Genomic DNA, 22,525 nt, shown 5'->3' on the forward strand with positions numbered 1-22,525 from the left:
GAAGAAACAACAATGCTTTGGTATGAAAAATGTTGACCTAAACCCAGCAAACTCTTTACTTCGTATATGCCCCCAATGAAATACAGGAAAAAAGCATGATATATGGACACCTACATTCCTCAGAGCATTATCTGCAATAGTAAAATGATGGACACAATCAAAATCTCCATCTATGAAGAAATGAGCAAATAAAACTTAACACATACATACAATGAAATAATGTGCATCTCCCAAAAACAGTGATGAAACTGTAAAATACCTCATCACAAATGAATTTGGAAGACATTATGCTTAGCAAAGTTAATTAATCTCATAAAGACAAATACTTAAGAGAACACTATTATAAAAGAAAAGCGGTTTTCTCACTAAAAGAAGTGAACTTTAATGGCTATGGGAGGCTGGGGGGAGGGAGAAAAAGGAGGCTGGAAGGAGGAAGAAAATACATTAAAAACAAAAACAAAAAACCCAAAGTGACTTCCTCAAGTGTGGAAAAACTAATTTTAAAAATAAAACAATTAGTCCAATGGAAAAACAAAATAAAGCAGACCTCAATGGACTCAATGGCAGATTGATTTGGCCTGTGGTAAATATTCAATAAATATATTCATTTCCTAGAGGATCTGAAAAATAAAGAAAATGTTGACCTAAAACTAATCATTTTATCTCCTTGGCCCATATCTACAACATGAAGAAACCATTAGTAACTACCAAGCTCTTTTAATGAAATTGCTGTCCCAAAAAACTGCCCGCTCACTGCCAACAGGTCAATGCTGATTCACAGTGGGACTCCCTGTGGATTTCTGAGACCGTAACTGTTTACAGTAACGAGAAAGCCCAGTCTCTCTCCCCAAAATATTGTAAAGAAGAAATAAAATAAAGTGAAAATTTGCAAGTACCTCAAATTAACTTAAGATGTAACAGTTAATTTTCACTTGATATGGTACCGTGATTGAGTTGATAGGACTCTTCTAGCCATAATCTTTGTAACTTTCACCTCCTGGCTGAATGAGACAATGGTGCTAGTTGTTATCTTTAGGTGTAACTCCAATTGTTGCTGTCACTATGTCTATCCATCTTGCTGATCCCTTCCTGGTTCCCGCTGCCTCTCCACTTTGCAAGCACGATGTCCTTCTCCAGGGACTGATCTCTCCTGACAACACGTCCAAAGTATGTAAGAGAAGACTCATCATCCTTGCCTCTAAGGAGCACTCTGACCACACGTCTTCCGAGACAGATTGGTTTGTCCTTCTAACAGCCCACGGAGTTTTCTTTCTTTCTTTTTTAATTTTTATTTTATTGGGGCCTCTTACAGCTCTTATCACAATCCATACACATATCCATTTTATCAAACACATCTTTACATATGTTGTCATCATCTTTTTCAAAACACTTTCTTTCTATTTGAGCCCTGGGATCAGCTCCACACTCCCCCCCTCCCTCCCTCAAGGTCCCCTGATAATTTATAAATTTTTCTTTTCATGTCTTACACCGACTGCTGTCTCATTTCACTCACTTCTCTGCTGTCTGTCCCCCTGGGATGGGGACCATATGTTGATAATTGTGATCGGTCCCCCTTACTCCACTCCCCCTTTCCTTACCCTCCTAGTATTGCTGCTACCCTTATTGGTCCTGAGGTCTGGCCAGATTGGTTAGATAGAATTGAGGTCATGGTAGTGGGGGAAGGGGAGTTGAAGCATTAAAGACCTAGTAGGAGGTTGTGTGTTTCATCAGTGCCCTCTGCACCCTGACTGGCTCTTCTCTTCCTTGTGGATGGTCTGACAGGTGGGGTGTCCAATTGACTACTGATGGGCTTTGAGTCTCCGCTCTGCTCTCCCCCTCATTCCCATTGATATGCTTTTTGTTTGTTTTGTTTTGGGTCTTTGATACCTAATACCTGATCCCATCACACCTCATGATCACACAGGCGTGTGTGCTTCTTCCATGTAGGCTTTGTTGCTTCTCAGCTAGATGTCCGCTTGTTTATCTTCATGCCTTTAAGACCTCATATACTATATCTTTTGATAGCCAGGCATCGTCAGCTTTCTTCACCACATTTGCTTATACATCCATTGTGTCTTCAGCAATGGTGTCAGAGAGGGTGAACATCACGGAGTGCTGTGTTAGTAGAACAAATTGTTCTTGCGTTTGGGGGAGTATTTGAGTGGAGGGCCAATGTCTATCTGCTACCATAATACTTTATAAATAAATATATGTACATAGCTCAATTCCCCTATCATTATATATAAATGTACTTACACATATACATGCCTGTATTTAGACCTCTGTAACTGTCCTATGCCTCCCAGTTCTTTCCTCTATTTCTTTTCACTTTCCTACAGTACCACTATCATGTTTGGCCTTCATTCAGGTTTTGATAAAACCTCTTAGCTATGTTGCCCTTGATTGAGCCACACACACCTCCATCCCCCTGCCAAGCATCGTATGCCCTCCTAGCCATCAATTTTAGATCACTTATTCTTCCCTTGTCCCTGGGTTTGTTGGCACCCCCCTCCTTTTTCCCATCTCTTCCTCTCCTGTGTCCCCCAGAACCGTCAGTCCCATTGTTCTGTCCTCTGGATTGTTCATCCTACCTATCTTGTCCAGAAGACATGCATAGACAATAATACATGCAACAACAAAGCAAAGCAATACATTACAAAAGAGAAGACAATAAATAAATCAACAACAGCTAATACAGCAAAACAAATAAATACACAATAAATAAATAAAGAGAGAAAGAAAAACAACAGCAAAAACAGAAAAGCCCTCAAGCAGTTCCAGGTCTGTCCACTGACTTTTATGAGTGTTTTCCAGTTGAGTCTGCTGGGGTGCCATGCCCTGGCCCCAAAGTCCACCTTTGGCATTCCTCAGGGACTTCTTTGCTTTGCTCCCCATGCTGCTCCACTGTACCCCCTTAGTGTTCACTCCTGTGTGGTGGGGTCGGATCTCCTACACCATGTCCCAGTGCTGTCCCCCTTAGTGCTGTGTGTCAGTGAAGAACATTGTCCTGCTGGCCCTGTGATCCTCTCTGTGCCTTGGCTGCTCTGAGCCAGAATATTGTGCTCAGGGCTTGATGGGCTGTAGTGTATTCCACTCTCTCCCCTCTTTGTTTGTTCTTGATCAGATGCACCCCACTTCCTAGGCTGCAGCTTCAGTGCAGTCCTCTGAAGTACATTCCTCTGTGGTTGGGGGTGGGGAACGCTCAAGTAGTTGGAATTGAGGGCCAGTTCCACTGACCTTTCTATTGGTTCCGTGGTTCATGCCTGTATGTTGCATTCGCGTCTTGGCACTGCCGGATTGAAGTCTTGTTCCTCTCTCCCTCTCCTGGAATTATTTACATAGAAGAAGCACCCAACCTCTGTGATCATGAATTGTCGATGGGATCAGGTATCATGCATCAAAAACCCAGAGCAAAAATATTATATCAATGTGAATGAGAGGAAGGGTGGAGTAGACACACAATGCCCATCTGTAGCCTATCGAGCATTCCCTCACAGAAGTCACAAAGAAGAGAAGAGCCAATCTGGGTGTAGAATAGCACCGACAAAACATACAATTTTTCTCTAGTTCTTTAATGTGTCCTCCCCACCACTATCATGACCCCAATTCTACCTTACAAATCCGGCTAGACCAAAGCATGTACACTGGTACAGATAAGAGCTGGAAACACAGGGAATCCAGGACAGGGAGTGGTACCCTGCCTAATACTGAAAGTAGCAATACCAGGAGGGTAGAGGGAAGGTGGGGAGAGAAAGGGAGAACCTATTACAATTATCAACGTATAACTCCCTCCCAGGAGGACGGACAACAGAAAAGTGGGTGAAGGGAAACAGAGGTCAGTGTAAGAATGAAAAAACATTTTTTATAAATTATCAAGGGTTAATGAGGGAGGGAATATGGGGGAAGGGGAAATGAGCTGATACCCTGTTTTGAAAATGAGATTGGCAGCAAATGTACAAATGTGCTTAACACAATGGATGTATCTATAGATTGTGATAAGAGCTGTAAGAGTCTCCAGTAAAATGATTTTTTAAAATTAAAAACAAAAACAAAAAGAGAGAATGTCAAATTGACAAGGGGTAGTCTATGGCAGTTACATAATCTCCTGTTAACTTTCAAAGGGGTAAAGTCTAGCCTGTCAATCGGGTCGCAGTTTGATGATCTCATTTGGAGGCATGCTGGAGATAAATAGCTCACTGGAGGCCACACACACTATCTGTTATACATTCCTGTTGACAAGCCACAGGGAGCTTTATATGCTGGTGGAGCCAGAGTCCTGGAGCTGGAGGAGTCATGTGGAGACCCCTGGCAGCGCTGAGATCCTTTCACCACCACTGGATCCTGAATACTTTCCACCCACTGACCTGTGATCTTCCTGCATTTGGCATCATTGCATGTGTTGCATGAGTTTAAAGAGGAAGTTATAGACTGGTATCAGATATATGGGCTAATATATGATTTATAGACTTGATCTGGACTGGGCTGGGATGTTTTCTCAATATACAATTGCTCTTTTATATAAAGTTATTTCTTATGCACATATGAGCGTCTCTGGATTTGTTTTTCTAGTCAACCCTGACTAACACAAGTTCTTTCAATTTAAGATATGTTGAGTGTGTTCTGCATTTTGTTGTTTTCTAACTCTAGGTCATTGTACATTACATTATAATATTTGACTTTGTCTTCTTCTTCTTCTTGAGCTGTCCTTTGAATTTTCCTGTTTTGCTTTCTGACTTCATCAGAATCTTCCATTTGCTTGAGCTACTCTGTTTAAGAGAAAATTTCACAGTCTCTTCTGATTTCCATTTAGATCTTTTCTTCTTGTTGTCTATTTTATGACCTTTTGCTTTCCTCTCACACCTCATCAGTCTTCTGTCATTAGTGTTCAATGTGTAAAATCTGTTTTTGAGATGGTCTCAAAATTCAGGTGGGATTGACTCAGGTCATATTTAGACTTTTGTGGACTTGTTTTCATTTTCTTAAGCTTTATTCTGAACTTATACATGAGCAATTGATGGTCTATTCCACAATCAGACCCTAGCCTAGTTTTAGCTGCTGAGATTGCATTTCCCCATGGTCTCTTCCCACAGACATGAGTCGATTTGATATCTGCTTTTCCCATCTGCAGCAGTCCTTGTGAATAAATGCCTTTTGTGTTGTTAAAAAAAAAAGGTATTTGCTATGAACAAGTTGTTGGTCTTGCAAAGTTCAATCATATGCTCCCCAGCCCTGTTTCTACCACCAAGTCCATATTTTCCAACTACTGTTCCTACCTCTTTGTTTCCAGTTTTTGCATCCCAATCGTCAATAATTATCAATGCTTCTTGATTGCATGCTTGATCAATTTCAAATTGAAGATGTTGGTAGAATTCTTCAATTTCTTCATCATTCGTTTTTGTGTTGGGTGCTTAATTTTATTTAATTGTTGTATTGCTTGGAGCTCCTTGAAGAGGGGTAGATATAATAATCCTATCACAGACAGCATAGTACTTCAAGATGGATTTTGCAATGTCTTCTTCGACAATGATCGCCATCGTGTTAGTCCCAGCATAGTAAATCATATGATTTTCTGATAAAAAATAGCCAGTTCCAGTCCATTTCAGCTCGCTAATGCTGAGGATATAGACCTTTATTTGTTCTATTTTGTTTTTGTTGACTTACAATTTTCCTAGACTCATACTGCACACATTCCAAGTTCTGATCATGAGCAGGTATTTGGAGTACCTTGAGTTGTGCCCCATTAACAAATGAAGATCCCCAAAGCCCTCCTTCCGCAGGTTTTACTCCATTCATGGCTCTTTGGTGGCCTCTACTCCAAGCAACCAGATCCCCTCAGTCACATCCCAGTGCCTCTGACCGAGGGCCCATCCCCTGGCACTCTCTCTGACAATGTCTGCTTGAATTCATTAGGCCTTTGGTATCTGACAATGTCGCAAAGCTGTGGATATGGTTTTCAGCAGCTTTTTCCTCTGAGTGGGCAGCCAACTCCTTCATTGTCTTAGTCTAGAGCAGTGGTTCTCCACCTTCCTAATGCCTAGACCCTTTCAGACAGTTCCTCATGTTGTGGTGATCCCCAACCATAACATTATTTCTGTTGCTACTTCACAACTGTAATTTTGCTACTGTTGGGAATCATAATGGTAATGTAAATATCTGACATGCAGGATGTATTTTCATGGTTACAAATTGAACATAATTAAAGCATAGTGATTAATCACAAAAACAATATGTAAATATATATTGTGAAATATTTATTTCTAATTGCAAATAAATGAAAATTTGTCTTGAGGAATGGTGTAGCATAGACAATATTCATAATATAACAACAGTAAACTACATTGCTTCGTTTTGCAACAGTCTGCGTAAAAAGCCAAGCTCAGTGCAGATAGCTATAGTGCGAATAGCTTCTTTCTCACCAGATCAGAAATTCCTGGGCGGTCTTTGCAAGATCACAATGAAAATCATCTTCCAAAACAAGTCTACTTCTGTATTTAGACTTGATAACCAAGCTGGAAAACCCTGTTTCACAAATATATGCTGTTGGAAATGGAAGAAGAAGGTGCAACACAGTCTCAGGCAGAACAGGATGTGACTGCAAACACTTGATCCAGAAATTTGTAACTGGCATTGTAGAGAAATCAGTTCTTGCTGCATTGCTGTTAATAAGTTCAATGAACTCCTCCTGTGCTGTCTCAGGAATATCTTCAACTTTGTGGATGGACTTCTGGCAAGTGCAAATGGGATGTGTGTCAGGTAGATTTGGAAAGTATGATGAAATTTCGCCTGCAAGCGTGTGCAAGTGTTCTCTCACAGAAATTATCATCGTAATCTTTTTGTCTGGTTCTATGTCATGTTCCTCAAAGAAAGCAGATAAGGTAGGCAACAGGTAAATTTTATTTTCATCCAAGTTCTTTGCCAAAGCTGAAGTTTCATTTGGAATGATAGGATCTTTTCAGACAAATCAAGGCATGTTGCATTTGGTCCTTGCAGTGATCAATTTTACTCATTCAAGGCAGCAACGATGTCAACCAAGCAAGCTATTTTCTGCAGTTCATTTTTATCACTGAAAAGTAATTCAAACTGCGGCCTTGCTTTCTGATTGAAAAACGTTTTGAGTTCATTAGAAGCTCAAAAATATGTTTTACAAGTGACCATCTAGCTCAAAAGCAACAAAGCCCACATGGAAGAAGCACACCAGCCTGTGTGATCATGAGGTGTCAATGGGGATCAGGTATTAGGCATCTATGACCCAGAATAAAACCATATCCAATGTGAATGAGGGGGGGATATGGAGTGGAGATGCAATGCCCATCTGTAGACAATTAGACATCCCCTCACAGAGGGGTCACAGGGAAGAAATGAGTCAGTCAGAGTGCAGTGTAGCACCGATGAAACACACAACCTTCCTCTAGCTCTTTGGTGCTTCCTTCGCCCCACTATCATGACCTCAATTCTACCAGAACATGCACACTGCTACAGATAAGAACCTGCAACATGGGGAATCCAGGATAGATAAACCTATCAGAGCCAACAAGGAGAGTAGAAATACCAGGAGGATTAGGGGAGGGTGGGGGGAGAAAGAGGGAATCAATCACAAGGATCAATCTGGAACCCCCTCCCAGGGGGATGAATAACGGAAAAGTGAGTGAGGGGTGATGGATGATGATATGGGAAAAATCATCTATAACTTATCAAGGGTTTGTGAGGGAGGGTGGGTGGGGAAGAGAGGGGGAAGAAATAGGGAGCTGATATTAGGGGCTCAAGTGGGAAGAGAATGCTCTGAAAATGATGATGGCAGAATATATGGCAATATACTCGACACATTGGAGGAATGTATGGTTTGTGATAAGAGATGTAAGATCCCCCAATAAAAGTATTTTTAAAAGGCAAACATATTTTAAAACTTTTCCACTCTACAACCATCTCACTTCAATGTGAAATAGCAGAGCATTATTCCGTGCATCAAATTTGTTGCACAGTTGCAAAAACAGTCGACTGTCAAGTGCTCGCCTTTATGTAATTGACCAAACTTATGACGCATTTCATTATTTCTTGTAAGTCTTATGGCGGCAGCGTTGTTGCTAATATTGGCCGATGAATCATACAGTGAATTCCCATGGCTTTTGGTGATTTATTCAGTACCAAACATTGAAATCCAGATCAACATCCTAGCATAGCTGGAGCACCATCTGTGCAAACACCACAAACCTTTTCCCAAGAGATCTTATGCTCTTTCAAAAATGAACCAACTCTGTCAAATACATCACGTGCAGTAGTTGTCGTTTCAAGAGGTTTGCGATAAAGAATCTCATCTTTAAAGTTGCCATCATTAATATACCTCATGTAAACCAATCACTGAACAGTTTGCAATGTCTGTAGATTCATCAGGCTGGATGCTAAATATTGGAAGTGGAGCAGATTTAATATCCTAGATTACCTGACCAAGAAAATCAGCAGGCATGACCTCTATTCTTCTGTGACCAGTGTCATTAGATAAGGAAATTGCATTCGATTTCCTAAGAAATTCATCTCTGATCATAACTTGAACAATGTCTTTGGTCACTGGCAACAGTAAATCCTCAGCAATGGTGTGAGGTTCCATAGCTCTGCCTATTCTGAGTGTCCCCAAATATGAAGCTTCAACAGCTGGGATGTTTTGCTTGTGGTATTTGCCACCAGTGTCAAGTCTGGCTTTCTTGAGTCCAACAGCTTTGCTTCTAAAATAGTTGGTCTCCTTGACGGCAAAGCTCAGATGCCTCCTATCAAAATGGTGTTTTAGTTTGTTAGGCTTCATTGAGTCAGCTGATAGAACCTCACAACAAATAACACATGCTGTTTCTCAATTCCTGCTGTACTTATTGAAGTAAACCATACTGTAAAAAATCCTCACTAATCACGAGGTGCCAAAGGGACCAGGTATAAGGCATCATGCAAAAAAAAAGATATATGTGTATATATACATGTGTGTATGTATGTGTGTGTGTGTGTGTGTGTATATACCATATTGAATGAAGGGGGAAGTGCAGAGTGGAGACCCAAGGCCCAAGTGTCGGCCAATGGAGATCCCCTCATAGAGAGGTTTAGGAGAGGAGATGGGTCAATCAGGGTGCGAGGTAGTACCAATGAAGAACACAGCTTTCCCCCAGATCCTGGATGCTTCCTCCCCCCAACGACCATGATCCGAACTACCTACCTTGCAGGGCTGGATGGGGCAGAGGTTGTACACTGGTACATATGAGGGCTGGAGGCACAGGGAATCCAGGGTGGATGGTACCTTCAGGAACAAGGGTGTGAGGGGCGATGCTGGGAGAGTGGAGGGTGAGTGGGTTGGAAAGGGGGAACTGATTATAAGGATCCACATGTGACCTCCTCCCTGGGAGAGGGATGGCAGAGAAGGGGGGGGGGGGGAAGACTCTGGATAGGGCAAGATATGACAAAATAACGATGTATAAATTACTAAGGGTACATGAGGGGGGGGGAGCGGGGAGGGAGGGGGAATAAAAAGAGGACCTGATGCAAAGGGCTTAAGTGGAGAGCAAATGCTTTGAGAATGATTGGGGCAGGGAATGTATGGATGTGCTTTATACAATTGATGTATGTATATGTATGGATTGTGATAAGAGTTGTATGAGTCCCTAATAAAATGTAAAAAAAAGAGGAGAAAAAAAAGAAAATGATTAGGGCAAAGAATGTACAGATGTGCTTTATACAATTGATGTGTGTATATGTATGGACTGTGATAAGAGTTGTATGAGCCCCTAATAAATTGTTTAAAAAAAATCCTCACTATATTTTCTTAACGTTCTTCTCTACAATTGTCATGGGATGGTTTGCTAATGAAAATAATATATCACGATAACGTTAATAAGACAAAAGATGATACATGGCATTGTTCAGTCAATATAGTTCATTAAAGTTTCCTATGATTTACCATTCTGTTTGGGGTTTGTTTCATACCTGTTACTATCACAAGGGGGCAGTATTCACATCAACCACAAATGACAAAAAGGGCCATCAGTATCCAGATTAAGTTCCCATGGTAGATTTTTTTTTTTTCAGTAGCTGATGATTTTACAATACATTATTTTATATTTACCCATTAATTATAATTAATGAAGTGTCATTTTACCTCCAATACTGCTGCTTTCGACACAGTAGCTGTCTTTGGAACACAGTAGCTGATTTCTATACAGTAGCTGCTCTCTAAACGTGTGACTGGTCTGCATAAGTACTTCATGGCGCTAACCCTGTCACATACAACTGTATTTGTATGGGGTGTAGGTGATGGGTTTGGTGCAATGATGTCATCACACCAGGTACTCGTATGTGGACGTATCTGCATGTGGGCAGACCCGCCTGGAGACAGAGGAGCGGTGCCTCGGTTCTTAAGACCATTGGAAATGTGTTTTCCAATGGTCTTAGGCGACCCCTGTGAAAGGTCATTTGACCCCCAAAGGGGTCGTGACCTACAGGTTGAGAACCGCTGGGCTAGAAGTTCAGTCAAAACCCGTTCACTTTGGGTGATCCTGCAGGCGTTTGAAACACCAGTAAAGTAGCTTCCAGCATCACAGCAACACGCAAGCCACCACAGTACAACAAACTTGACAGACTAGTGGGGGACAGGTAGATTGGGTATATTTCCTCTTTTCCTGATGTGTCCAGGTAAGAGATGAGGAGAGACACTGATAGGATCATGATTCAGATGTGATTGTTAATCGGGCTGATTGTATATGCAAACTTTGAACTGTAACTTGGGGACGTGCCAATCTTGCTATCCTTGTAAGTGTAATAAGCCATGTCGGAAGTAGAAAGTGGGATTTCACTACCATAAGGAATGGAGAGGAGCCCTGGTGGTGTAGTGGTTACACTGGGCTGTGATCACCTTGGTCAGCAGGTAGACACCACCAGGATCTCCAGGTAAGACTGGGCTTTCTACTCCCATAAACAGCCTCAGAAATCTATAGTTGCTGTAGTTTTGGCTCAATGACACTAAGTATGGTAAGAAAGAAGAGCCAGGAGCAGAGGTGCCCTTTGGACTGGATATCCTGCCCGTTGAATCTCTGTGATCCAGGAATAGAAAGCTATGGCACCAGAGAAGCAGCAAAGTAATGGTAGCAGTCATGTTCATTTGCTAGTCCCCAAAGCTAAAATGGAGCGCCCTAGAGCTAAGGTTTTTGACTGAATGGGGTATCTTTTGGGGATTTATCTGTAGCATTGGGCTTTCACAACATCCATTCCTTGACAGGGGCCACAGAACGACTAGGCTGAAAGGCAAGACTAGACAGAAGTGTGTCTGTGGGCAATTAAGAGGCTGTCCTGAGCAAAGAACTGTATATTAAATTAACCATAACCTACGAATTTTCATAATAAACCATAGCATCAAGTAAGGTCTTGAGTGTCATGTAGTCATTGCAGTTAGTTATCAAAGCCAGTTAAGAAGTGTAGCAGAGGGGCAGCTGATGTTATACTTGGTAAGACCTTGTCTTAATCAACCTGTACATCTCAAAATGCTTTCTCCAAAAACGGATTCAGATCTTCAAATAGAATAAAAATGTCTCGAATCTTGTATCTCCACACCCATATGTATCGTGGCCTAGAAATGAGTTCTGTAACTTCCTACCGTGCACACTATTCCCAGTATTCATATTCTCAATTTGCCCATCAGAACATATTCTACTGTTAAGTGATGTGGCATTTCCAATTTGTAAAACCTGTGATTAAAAAGATTAAAGTTCATGACTAATCCTGGAAAGCCTAGCTGCAATTGACCACCATCCTCTGGAAAATAGTGTCCCCTAGTTGCACTGAGTGTGTCATTGTACACCAACTATCAAATGGAACTTAACACTTACGGGATTTCCCAATGAACTAATCCCAACCTCAACACTAGGCTACAAACTACAAGACAGTAACCCTTTATCATATAATTTAACAAAGTTTACACCGTTTTAAAAACAAAATATACAGTATATAAATTGCAGTAAAACTTGTAACATGCACTTCTGAGGGCAAGTGATAAAGGTCAACTCCATCAGAAATGTGTATTCATGGACAGACCAGAAGATTAAATGCTGAGTGAAATTATGTAGTCAATCACGAGAGGGCATATGAGACCAGTCACAATTAAAAAGCTCAAGGCAAAGGATTTTCCTAACAGATTTTGAAGAAGGCGTCCTCCTAGGTGAATCAGTAAGCTAGAGGACACGCTTGGAAGGCGGGGCTAGTGTACCAGGGCAAATCCAAGTGCGGAGGGACTCTTCAAGTTATTGGGTTGTTTTGTCAATCTCCACCTAGTTCACGTTTGTCATGTTTAGCCAACTTACAATCATTGCTGAATTACATCAATAATGGCCTTCCCTCAAAAATAAGAGGAAGGTACAGTTAAGAGCTCAGAACACACAGAATCCAGGAACAATGGGAGTTGTGATATCTGGAGGGTAGGGGGAACATGGGTTACCAATTGCAAGGATGGACACATAACACCCCCCTTGGGATGGGGGGGACATGGACAGAAACCATGAGGGAATGGAGACAGTGGTATATGAAAATAATTTATAATTTATCAAGGGGTCACGAGGGGGGTGGAAGGGGAGAGGCGCTGATAACCAAGGGCTCAAAATAAATGTCTAGAAAATAATGGCAACATATGTACAAATGTTTGTTACAATTGATGTGTGGGTTGTAAGAGACCCAATAAAATGATCTAATACATTTCCCCATAAAATTTTTGGAACTCCCTTCACATATCAAATTAAAAATAAATAAACAAGAGGAAAATAGTCTACAGTCCTCTCGCATAACAGACGCGTGAGCCACGGATTGTCCTTTAGTCATTTATTTAAGTGCAACCATCCAGGAGGGAGTTTAGATCTTGTTGAAAGCAGCCACATCCATGGATTGCACATAGTCTTCAAAAGCAGTTATCTGTTCTTCCAGCATATCTGTACCAACTTTGTCATCTTCAACTACACACTGTATTTGAAGTTTTTTAATTCCATACCCCACCGGAACGAGCTTGGCTAAAAAAGAAAATTTTTAAAATGATAGATGAGCGAAAGAAGTCAGGCACAAAAGGACAAACATTGTATAATCTTGCTTACATGAAATAGACTCTCCCACATAAGAAGGAGCCCCACTTCTAAGTCTGTTTTTAAGTCAGACTCGAATGTAGCAGTTAAATAAGCATGGTTCATATCTACCGTCTAGTAAGATGTTGCCTTATCACACTTGGCCTCATACTTAGAAAAGGTAGAAACACTTTCAGATACACAAAACTATCTTCAAGATAATATACAATTATACATATAAAAGTGGCTGAACAGACAAACATTTGTTCTAATTTTCACCACATACTTTCACGCTATTGATCAATAAAAGTATGCAAATTCCAGCTGCCACGAAGCAAAAGAAAACACTTACATGAGCCCCAGACCAAGCCGTCTGCTTGAATGCTTCTGACGCACTCTTCCAATTTTGCCATATCGGTCTCATCGTCCCACGGTTTCACATCTAGTAAGATGGAGGACTTGGCAACAAGTGCAGGTTCTAGAAGCACAAGAAACATTTTTCAAACATGTTTTCCCACTCTTCTGTGGCAGTGAAGTACCAATTTGTTTTGAAACGGACCATTTCCAAGACAAACCAGTTATCTGTGTCTGTTACACATATACACCCAACTTTCCACTGTGCCGGGAAAGAGGGATGTTACACTGGGTAACACTTTCTTTCCCACAGAGGAATGCCACAACTGCTACCAGAAAAACAGCTGCAGACCAGTAGCTGTGGAAGTTTTAAATACAATAAACAGTCAATGAACGCAAAGGAAGTTCTTTTAGACTTAAGCTTTGGTGGGGACAAAGGCTAATCATCAGAAAAAGTGAAATGAACAAAAAAAGTGAAATAACCCCAAATTAAAAATGACCTACTCTTGGCTTTCTTTGACTCATACTGTGCAAGGCGTTCTTCTCTTAGCCTCTTTGCTTCTTCACTTTCCTACAAAAAAACGTGTAGTTAGCAATAAGCTATTGTACATCAGCTCAAAGCTGGTGGAGTCAAGAAAACACACCAGCTGTGTCAGAAAAAAGCAAATCCATCAGGAGGTCAGCCGAAAGATGGTGATTTGATTTTATTCATCATGTCAGCAGCTAACAGTTGTTACAAGGCAGGGACGTGCTGCAGCCAGAACTTGAATCAAGACAATCTGGCTACAAGAGCCGGTGCATAAGTACAAGACACTACTGCCTTATCAAATGTGTGCTTACATAAAGATGTCCTACCTCCTCATCATCAGATCCAAAGAGATCGATGTCATCGTCATCCTTACTGTCTGCAGCACCACTCCCTGTGGTGTCTTCCACATTAGTAGGGCCATACTTGCCCAAAGCTTTCTTTACTCCTGGCAAACTTGATTAAAAATAATAATGATAATCAGATATCATATTCAACTATCAGAGTGGACTTCTTTCTCTAGGCCAGTGGTTCTCAACCTTCCTAATGCCACAACCTTTTAATACAGTTCCTCATGTTGTGGTGACCACCCCCCCAACCATAAAATTATTTTTGTCGCTACTTCATAACTAAGTTTGCTACTGTTATGAATCGTAAATATCTGATTTGCAAGATTATGTGACCCCTGTGAAAAGGGGGTCATGATTGACAGGTTGAGAACTGCTGCTCTAGGCAATACACAAGAATTTGTTTTCACGACTATTTACCAAGACCCCTTTTGCTTTAAAAATTTACCCTTTAGCGCATCCAGGAAAAGTTTTAGGCTTTTTAATCTCCTCACCCAACAAGCATTAGTACCATGTGAGACATTAGTCAATACTCACTAGGCTTTACTCTTTCAGTCTGAACATTTCATTAAGCATGCTCAGTTCCCTTCAGTGAACAAGTCCACTTCCCCAAACTTCCACCCTTGTTGGCAGTTTCAGAAGAATGGCCAAGGACCGAATGAATGAGCCACCCTCTCACCCCAGAGGTGGCCCCCCTAGGTCAGAATCCAGGCACACTGGCAGGGCAGGGAGGGGAAAAGTTGAATTGCTGTTGTCCACGTTCTACCTGTTCTGTGGAAAAATGGAGGGCTTCAGTCTCTTGGCCTTCTCAAGTCACAAATAAATTTAACGTTACAACATCCCAACCAAACAAGCAGCCTGGGTCCAGTTTTGCGATGGGAGGGAACCCTAAAAGTTTAGAGAGCTCTAGTCTTCAGATCACATCTTACCTGGCCTTTTCCTTTTCGTACGACTTGATGTGATTATACCAACGTAGGGCATGATACAAGTCAGCGGGCGGAGGGCCGGAGATTGCTTCAAACACTGCCACATCTGCTTGCGATGGCACATACCTGCCAAAAATGACACGTCTTAAAAAGGGCAGCCACGCACGCCAGCAACTAATTGACAAACTAATTAGTGGACACTCCTTTTATTACTGGGCTACCTCAGCAACTTAAATGCTTTCCTAAGCTCAAGGGCAGGAGCCACATCTGTGGGTCACTGCGACATCCTGGCAAAGTGTCTGCCGCTGGAACGAGGACTACAAACTCTGACGACAGCTTGACCTGCAAGCTGGCATTCAATGAGCATGCAGAAACGCGCTACAACTCTGCGTCTCCAGGGAAAAGAACATCGTTTTAGACGGCCTCTGCGCCGCCATCCCTTCCCCCGAGGCTGGGCTTCCCCCTAACGCCGGCGCCTCCCTCCCGGCGGCAAGGGCCCGCGGCCGGCCTCCTTCCCCGCAGCGGCCCGGAGCCACGTGGCGCCGGCCGCTCCCGGCCCGCTCCCTCGCTCACCCCTCGATGTAGCTCTTGTCGGCCAGGTAGTCATTGAGCACCTGAAGGCCGGCAGGGCTCTTCAAGTCTCCGAAACCCATGGCGCCGGCTGGACCAGGTGGGCGGCAGCGGAGGGAAAGGCAGAACGCTAGGAGATGGGACAAAAAGGGCCGCGAAGGGCCGGAAGAGTCCTTATATAGAGACGGAGGCGGTTCCCTCCTCCTGGCCCGGCCAAAGGTCAAAGGTCAAAGCACTTTACCGCTCTCATTTCTCCACGTAAAATCTGGAGCTGTGGATTAAATAACAAATGATCCGCGGGTTTGGTATTTTTTTGTGTGTGTGTGTGCGCGCGCTTGGCAAAAACTTAATAAAAGGCTGGCTTTATATTAAATCTGTACTTAGGTTCCCGAAGACCAGGGAACCGCCACTAGAGGTGCCGGATATGACCGAACACTCTCCGATTTTAGAACCTCCCAGCCGCTTCCGGCGGAAATGCGGATCCCCAGCCCCGCCCCCGCGCTCCCGCCTCCTTCCTGCGGGTACGCCCTACACCCTCCCCTCCGGCCCACCCCGCTTCCCGTCTCTTGACGGAAATTGCCGAGCACCAACGAACTGGGAATTTGTCGAATTACGGCTTTTTGTCCCTCCTGACTTTCCGTTCATCAGGCCCGGCTGACCGAGGTCCCGGAGGCCGCCATATTGAATAAGTGACCCAGTTCCTGAGGGGGTTCCGTGTGGTCCAGGCATCCTGCAGAGCAGCCTCGGCGGCCCCCGAGAGCAGGTGAGCGAGTGTGTGCATGGAACAGCTGCAGGGCTTTGGCCACGGGTGGGTTTCTCGTCGGGGCTGTCCCCTTCGGCCCTGCCTCCTCTTTCTCCTCTCGTCCTTGACTGGGCACCGCGTCCCTCCCCTCCGCCTCGGGACTCTCCGGGAGCGGGCCAGTGGGAGCTGTTAGCGGTGACCTCCGATCCGCTGGAGCACCAAGGAAGAGACTGTAGGAGGCCCTCGGCAGAGCCTGGCCTGGATGCAGGCTTGTGGTGACCTCTGCTCTGGCGGGGGCACGCAGGACAGTCGCCTCTCCGGGGAGAGGAGGTCGTGTTGTTCACTGGGAAAGGACAAGTGTCCAGAGACTTAGGCCGAAAGCATGGACTTCCCCCCAGAATTATTCACGCTCCGGATGCCTCGTTGCTCGGCCACCGTCGCCTTAGCAACTGGCCACGTCTCTCGATGCTTTGTTTTGCCCCTTGGTTGCGCTGGGCAGGATGCTCTTTCCCTGACGGGGTAGCTGAGGAGGAGGGCATTTTAAACATGTGGTTTGGGGTCGCTCCGAGCGCGCCGTGGAGTGCCAGTGCACGCACGGTCATGCCTTTCGAGGCGACACGGCTGCTCCCGAAAGAACGGTGTGTGGGGAGTTTGTAGTCGCTCCTGCCCTTGTCCGAGAGGCAGCCAAAAACCACCCTCGGCCGTCGCGGCACTTTTGACTCCCCGCCCCGCCCATCTTTCTCCCGCGGAGAGACGGGGGTTCGAACCACTGTGTCTGCAGATGACGGGCGGAGGCGGGAGATGCATTCACTCAGGTGCATTCACTCAACAGTGACGGAACGTCCGCTGCACGTCAGAACGCAGTCCCTGAAGAAAACGGAAGTGTTTTCTTTAGATTGAGTAGCATTGGGTTCGGTCGGGTCAAGGAAAGTCTAACAAAGAAAGGACTCTGAAGCCAAGACATGAAGGATGAGGGCCCAGAAAGATCCGCGGGGCGATTTCAGAAGCCAGGGCCAAGCCGCAGAGGGCAAGGGCGGCGGGGCGAGCGTGCAGCAGACGAGTCCAGGGGTTGGTCAGTGGAGGAAGAGTACATCTATGCAAGATGCACCTAGGGGGACGGGGAATGGTGTCGTCCTGTTCCCACACGGAAGCTTCTGCAGTCTCCTTTTAGAGTTGACTTCACCCAGTAATATTTTCCTATGGCAGAGGTGGTTATTTCAGTTCCTACATGAGAGATCCTTTTTGTGTAAAGCAAATATTGGCGTCTGCAACTCTTTTTTCCTTGCGTTGGAGCCATGTTGTGTTCCATTCCATTCAGGCAGTCTGGCTCTGGTTGATTTCCTAGCTATTGCAATGTGTTGTATGAAGGGATGAATGTTGCTTTCAAATCTGTTAGTCTTTTATCTTTATTTTATATTTTAAAAATCATTTTATTGGGGGTTCGTACAACTCATCTCAATCCATACATTCATCCATTCATTGTGTCAAGCACATTTGTACATTCGTTGCCCTCGTCATTCTCAAAACATTTTCAGCTCCTCATTTTTCTGTTAGTCTTTTAATTCTCAGCACATATTCAGGTTTGGCTTTTATTGTCATGGCTTGGGATCAGTAGCCCAGGTGCTGCTCATTCTGAAACCTGACACTATGGTAGGTCTTCAGAATAAAAGGACCAAAGTGCACGTGTGTTGTCTTCAAGGAGCTTGAGGTGTCCAGCAACCACTAAATGGATTACTAGCCTACAGTTTAGTAAAAAGATGAGTAAAGGTATGCGCTGTATCTAGCAGTAAAGAGAGGAGTGTAAAGGACAAATACCTTTACACTGATCTTTGATTACCAGTGCTGCCTAAATTGAATTTAGCTTTAACTGACATTGCTTGAACCCCATAGAGCCCTGGATGGGGCTGTCAAGTCAGTGTTGGGCTGCTAAGGGCAAGCTCTGAGGGAGAAAGATGAGGTGGTCTGCTCCTGTGAAGATTTACAGCACAGGCTCCCACACTTAGTATCCCTTTTCAGGAAAAAAAGACAGAAATCAGCGCCTTCCTGACCATTAAAAAGTTTTGTGCTGTAGCCCACAATCAAGAATAAACATCTGCTTTTGTAGCCCATCATCCCAGGAGCCCTAATGGCATAGAGCTTATTAGTGTTGGGCTGAGATCTGCAAGATCAGAAGTTTGAAACCACTAGCCTATCTTCAGAAGAAGGCTTTCTACTCCTGTAAAGAGTTGCAGCCTCTGAAACTCAGAGGCAGAGTCCTACCCTGGCCTGTAGGGTCACTACGTGTCAGCAAGGACTCTATGGCAATGATTTTGGATTCCCATCATCCCAGTGCCCCAGTATCACCCATTTTGGGAAGCAATGATTTGGAATCAACTCTGTGGCAGTGAGTTTGATTTGATAGCTTATATGCCTAGAAAACAATATTTGCCTTTTGCTTTAGAGATGAAGAAGCAAGAAGTCTGGTTTGACAAAGATCGCCTACTAGTAGATGGCATATTCAATGCCTACAAATTTAGTATTGCACATTCTGAATTAATTAAATAGATGGCTTTATGAAGTCTGAATTCATGAAACATTCTGTGTTACAGGTTGCTCTGAGTAGGAGTCAACTGATGGCCCTGGGTTTGGGTTTGGTTGTGGTAGAAAAGCAAAGCTTTGTGTTTTTAAACTTAGGTACTATTTTTTTCCCTCTTCACTGTTGAAGTACTTTATGTTTCAATGTTTTAGTCATCACATAATTTACATTTTGATGCCTTCAATAAATTCCAAATAAAAAATTAACCCATATAATCTAAGTGACAGTATACCTTCCAAGGTCAGATAATGTTTTAATTTGTTTATTTGTATCACATAATAATCATATAATTTCAGTTACTCAGCACCTTCCTGACAATTAAAAACTTACAGAACAGCTCTTTTGACAGCTTTGTCTGCGTAATTGTTGAGAAGGTTGCCTGTGTGCTGTAAGATGTTTAGCAACATTTTGGCCTCTATCCACTAGCTTCCTCTCGACTGTGACTGGGGCACAATTGTCCCTGGTTGAGGACCACTATTCAAGAACTTACATGTCAAGTGTGGGAATAGGTAATGAAGATAGAAAAATTCCATGAGTCCATAATAGAGTAAAGGTAGATGGCATAAACAGATCATTAGAAATCTATAAGATAAACGTTTTACTTAGCTATCCTACCAAGAATGGTGCTCAAGAAACCTCAAAGGCCTCTGCGTGTCAGTTGCCCCAGAATGTCTCGGGAACATTTGGGACATCTAACTGTGACTTAATGTACATTGGTAGACTTGGTACCCATATCGCTAAAGGTTTCATTTTACATAGCTGTTAGGGATAAATTCATCGCTAGTCTTGCAGTGTATCTTACTGTTTGTTTCCCTCAGAGTTAATGCTTCGTCAAAGTGCAACCTATGTGTGCAGAAGTGGTCTACTCCTAAGGCTGTGGCCTTTCGGGAGCATCGCTAGGCCTGTGTCGGGAGGGATGTCTGGGTGGACCTTGTACATTCCAATTATCTGAGTCTGTGGATCCTCATCCACAGAATTTGAGGGAAAATAGCAAGGGCTATGAATATTCAGTGATAAGATAGGTGAAGTGCTTAAAATACTTTAAAAAACAAACAATTATCTAAAAGTTGGTGGTGTGTTCTTCCTCCCCCAGCCCCCGATAATAATAAAACTCTTCTTTGATTGTAGCAATATGTTAAGAATAACTGCAAGAAGGGCCTTGGCAGGCCTTGCTAAGTCTCCTAAAGGATCTGGTGAGTAATTTTTTAGACTTAGATTTGTGACCATGACATTGTAGCTTTGTAAATCCTTAGGCCTTTGGAATGCTTCTTAAAAGTCAAAATTAGTTTTAAATAAAAATGCAAAGACCCAAAGTAAATGTGATAATTTAAAAATATAACTTTACATTAAGCAGTTTACAGAAATTATTTTGGAATGAAAAATAGTAAGAATTGTCCATCAGTGCCAAAATGGAAAAGCACGGTCATTCTACTTTTGAAAACCAATCTTTCCATCGAGTGGTATTGAAATTAATCAAAAACTTTTAAAAGTAGGCAACCATATTCTATTTGCTACTTAGTTTTGAAAAGTTGTGTTTTTTTTAATTCACACTTTAAAAAGATTGCTTCTGAAGAAGTAGAGGGGAATAGTAGAAAGTAAAATTATAAAGCTTGTAAATTTTAAGCAGTTAAATAGTATTCAAGGTATACAGTAAAAAAAATTAAACTTTTCATTTATTTTCTACCTTAATCCACCCCTACCCCCTTTAATTGTTTTGATGGTGAGTTCGCACATCTGCCACAGCAGCAAGCAACCTGATTGAAGTGTTTGTGGATGGTCAGTCTGTCATGGTGGAACCAGGGACCACTGTCCTCCAAGTAGGCATATGTTCTAATTCTTTGCTTTCTTGTGGTGTGTGCTGTGTTTTTAATACTGATATGTTTGCTATTTACTGTGTATTTACTATTCTCAGTTTTCAAGAATTACTGGTAAATGCTTGTAAAAGAATTATAAGTAGCAAAATTGTGTGAAAACAAGTATGATTTTTAAATCTTGACATTGCAAGATGATTTATTTGTTTCTTGCATCTTTAGTGAAATTTGACAGTTCTTTTGCTTCTCCTTTCTGTATGAATTCCTATTAAGTTTGAAGTTACCGTACATAAAAGGAAAATGGATAAACCTTTGTTGTGGGCCTGCTTAATGCCGTTCATGTTCGTGTTGCTTTTTAATTTTTAGTAATATTTCTGCCCATGTACCCTTCAAAGCAATTAGATGGAAGGTAGTGCTTTTTAAAATTAATTCCCTAATTTCTCCCAGTACCTCCAGAAATAACAAGCTTGGATATAGAAAAGTTAGGCCTCGTTCTATTTTCAACAGAAATTTGCTCATTTCAGCAGTGATTCCTAGACTGGCAGCCAGGCACAGACATATAAACAATGGATAAAATATCATACAACGAAAGTATGTTCAGGCGTAGCGGTCAGTGTTTTAGGTGGTGCACACAGTTAATATTCTTGGCCGCTAGCCACAAGGCTCATGATTCGAATGAGTACGCACAGTGGCACCTCGGAAGAAATGCTTGATTCCCTTAAGAAAAAACAGTCCTTGAAAACCTAAGGAGCACACAGGTGTACTCTGACACACATGGGATCGCCATGAGTCAAAATTGATTTGGTGGCATCCAGTGGAAAGAGATTTTAGAGGTGTCTCACATGGTCCCTGAGAAAGTTTTAAAGGATGAGTGAGTGTTATATGTAGACAAGGACAATAATTAGCTAAGGCAAATAGCCTGTTTACTCAAAAACTCACTGCCATTGAATTGATGTGTTTAGGAAGCTTCCAATCATTTAGTAATGGTAGAGCATCAAGCGTAACTAGAGGATGATGTGGAAAGTTATGAGGTCAAGAAGGCTCAGTCATGAGAGGCAGGATGTGCCGTGCTGTTCAACTTGGAGCTTGGTCCATAGAAAGCTTTGGTGGCTGTTAAGCAAAGCAGGAGCATGGCAGAGTGATGGCAGTGATTATAGGGGATAGTGATTTGGAAAATAGCAACACTAGTGTGAGAAACAAAGAAACAGCATCTGATATTAGTAGACCAAGAAAGGAAAAGCCTAAATTAAGACAGGTATAACAATAAGAGAAACAGAAGAATCGAATCAAGGGAGAATGAGATATGAATACAACTTGGGGGATTGATGAAGAGCAAAAGAAATTGTGTTTGCTTGTGGTTTCTGGTTTTGTTAGCATATTTGGAGATTACGTGCTGGACTGTTAACTTCCAGGTTAGCAGTTCGAAACCACCTGCTTCTCTAAGGCAGAAAGAGGACGGTTTCTACTCCCATAAACAGTTATGATCTTGGAAACCATAGCAGTTCTATGTCCATAGTGTTGCTGTGAGTCAGACCTGACTCAATGGCAGAGAGTTTAGTATAGGAAAGAGGAGCCCTATATAGAAGCCCTTTTGGGTAAGTATTGAC

At 42.7% G+C, this 22,525-nt stretch overlaps 2 protein-coding genes and 2 non-coding genes across 4 annotated transcripts in view; 1 reads left to right on the forward strand and 3 right to left on the reverse strand.

The window, feature by feature from the left end:
* Positions 1–12,819: 12,819 nt before the first annotated feature.
* Positions 12,820–15,951, reverse strand: EEF1B2 (eukaryotic translation elongation factor 1 beta 2). The gene is made up of 6 exons (XM_075529414.1): positions 15,794–15,951; positions 15,224–15,346; positions 14,277–14,403; positions 13,926–13,992; positions 13,420–13,545; positions 12,820–13,019 (listed from the first exon to the last, which is right to left on the reverse strand). The coding sequence occupies exons 1-6, from the start codon at positions 15,871–15,873 to the stop codon at positions 12,865–12,867; spliced, it is 678 nt and encodes a 225-aa protein (XP_075385529.1). The 5' UTR covers positions 15,874–15,951; the 3' UTR covers positions 12,820–12,864.
* LOC142425210 (small nucleolar RNA SNORA41) lies at positions 13,650–13,787 on the reverse strand. Its single transcript, XR_012779564.1, has one exon. It is a non-coding gene; the product is annotated as a small nucleolar RNA SNORA41 (small nucleolar RNA).
* On the reverse strand, positions 14,066–14,144 carry LOC142425190 (small nucleolar RNA SNORD51). The gene has a single exon (XR_012779547.1). It is a non-coding gene; the product is annotated as a small nucleolar RNA SNORD51 (small nucleolar RNA).
* A 448-nt stretch (positions 15,952–16,399) lies between the features above and the next one.
* NDUFS1 (NADH:ubiquinone oxidoreductase core subunit S1) overlaps positions 16,400–22,525 on the forward strand; it is a 32,658-nt gene continuing 26,532 nt past the window's right edge. The window contains exons 1-3 of the mRNA XM_075529032.1: positions 16,400–16,553; positions 20,236–20,300; positions 20,833–20,924. Coding sequence (XP_075385147.1) covers positions 20,240–20,300; positions 20,833–20,924 — 153 coding nt within the window. The 5' untranslated portion in view covers positions 16,400–16,553; positions 20,236–20,239. The remainder of the gene's footprint in view (positions 16,554–20,235; positions 20,301–20,832; positions 20,925–22,525) is intronic.

Source organism: Tenrec ecaudatus, chromosome 13, assembly GCF_050624435.1.
Source record: "Tenrec ecaudatus isolate mTenEca1 chromosome 13, mTenEca1.hap1, whole genome shotgun sequence".
NCBI classification, from domain to species: Eukaryota; Metazoa; Chordata; class Mammalia; order Afrosoricida; family Tenrecidae; genus Tenrec; species Tenrec ecaudatus.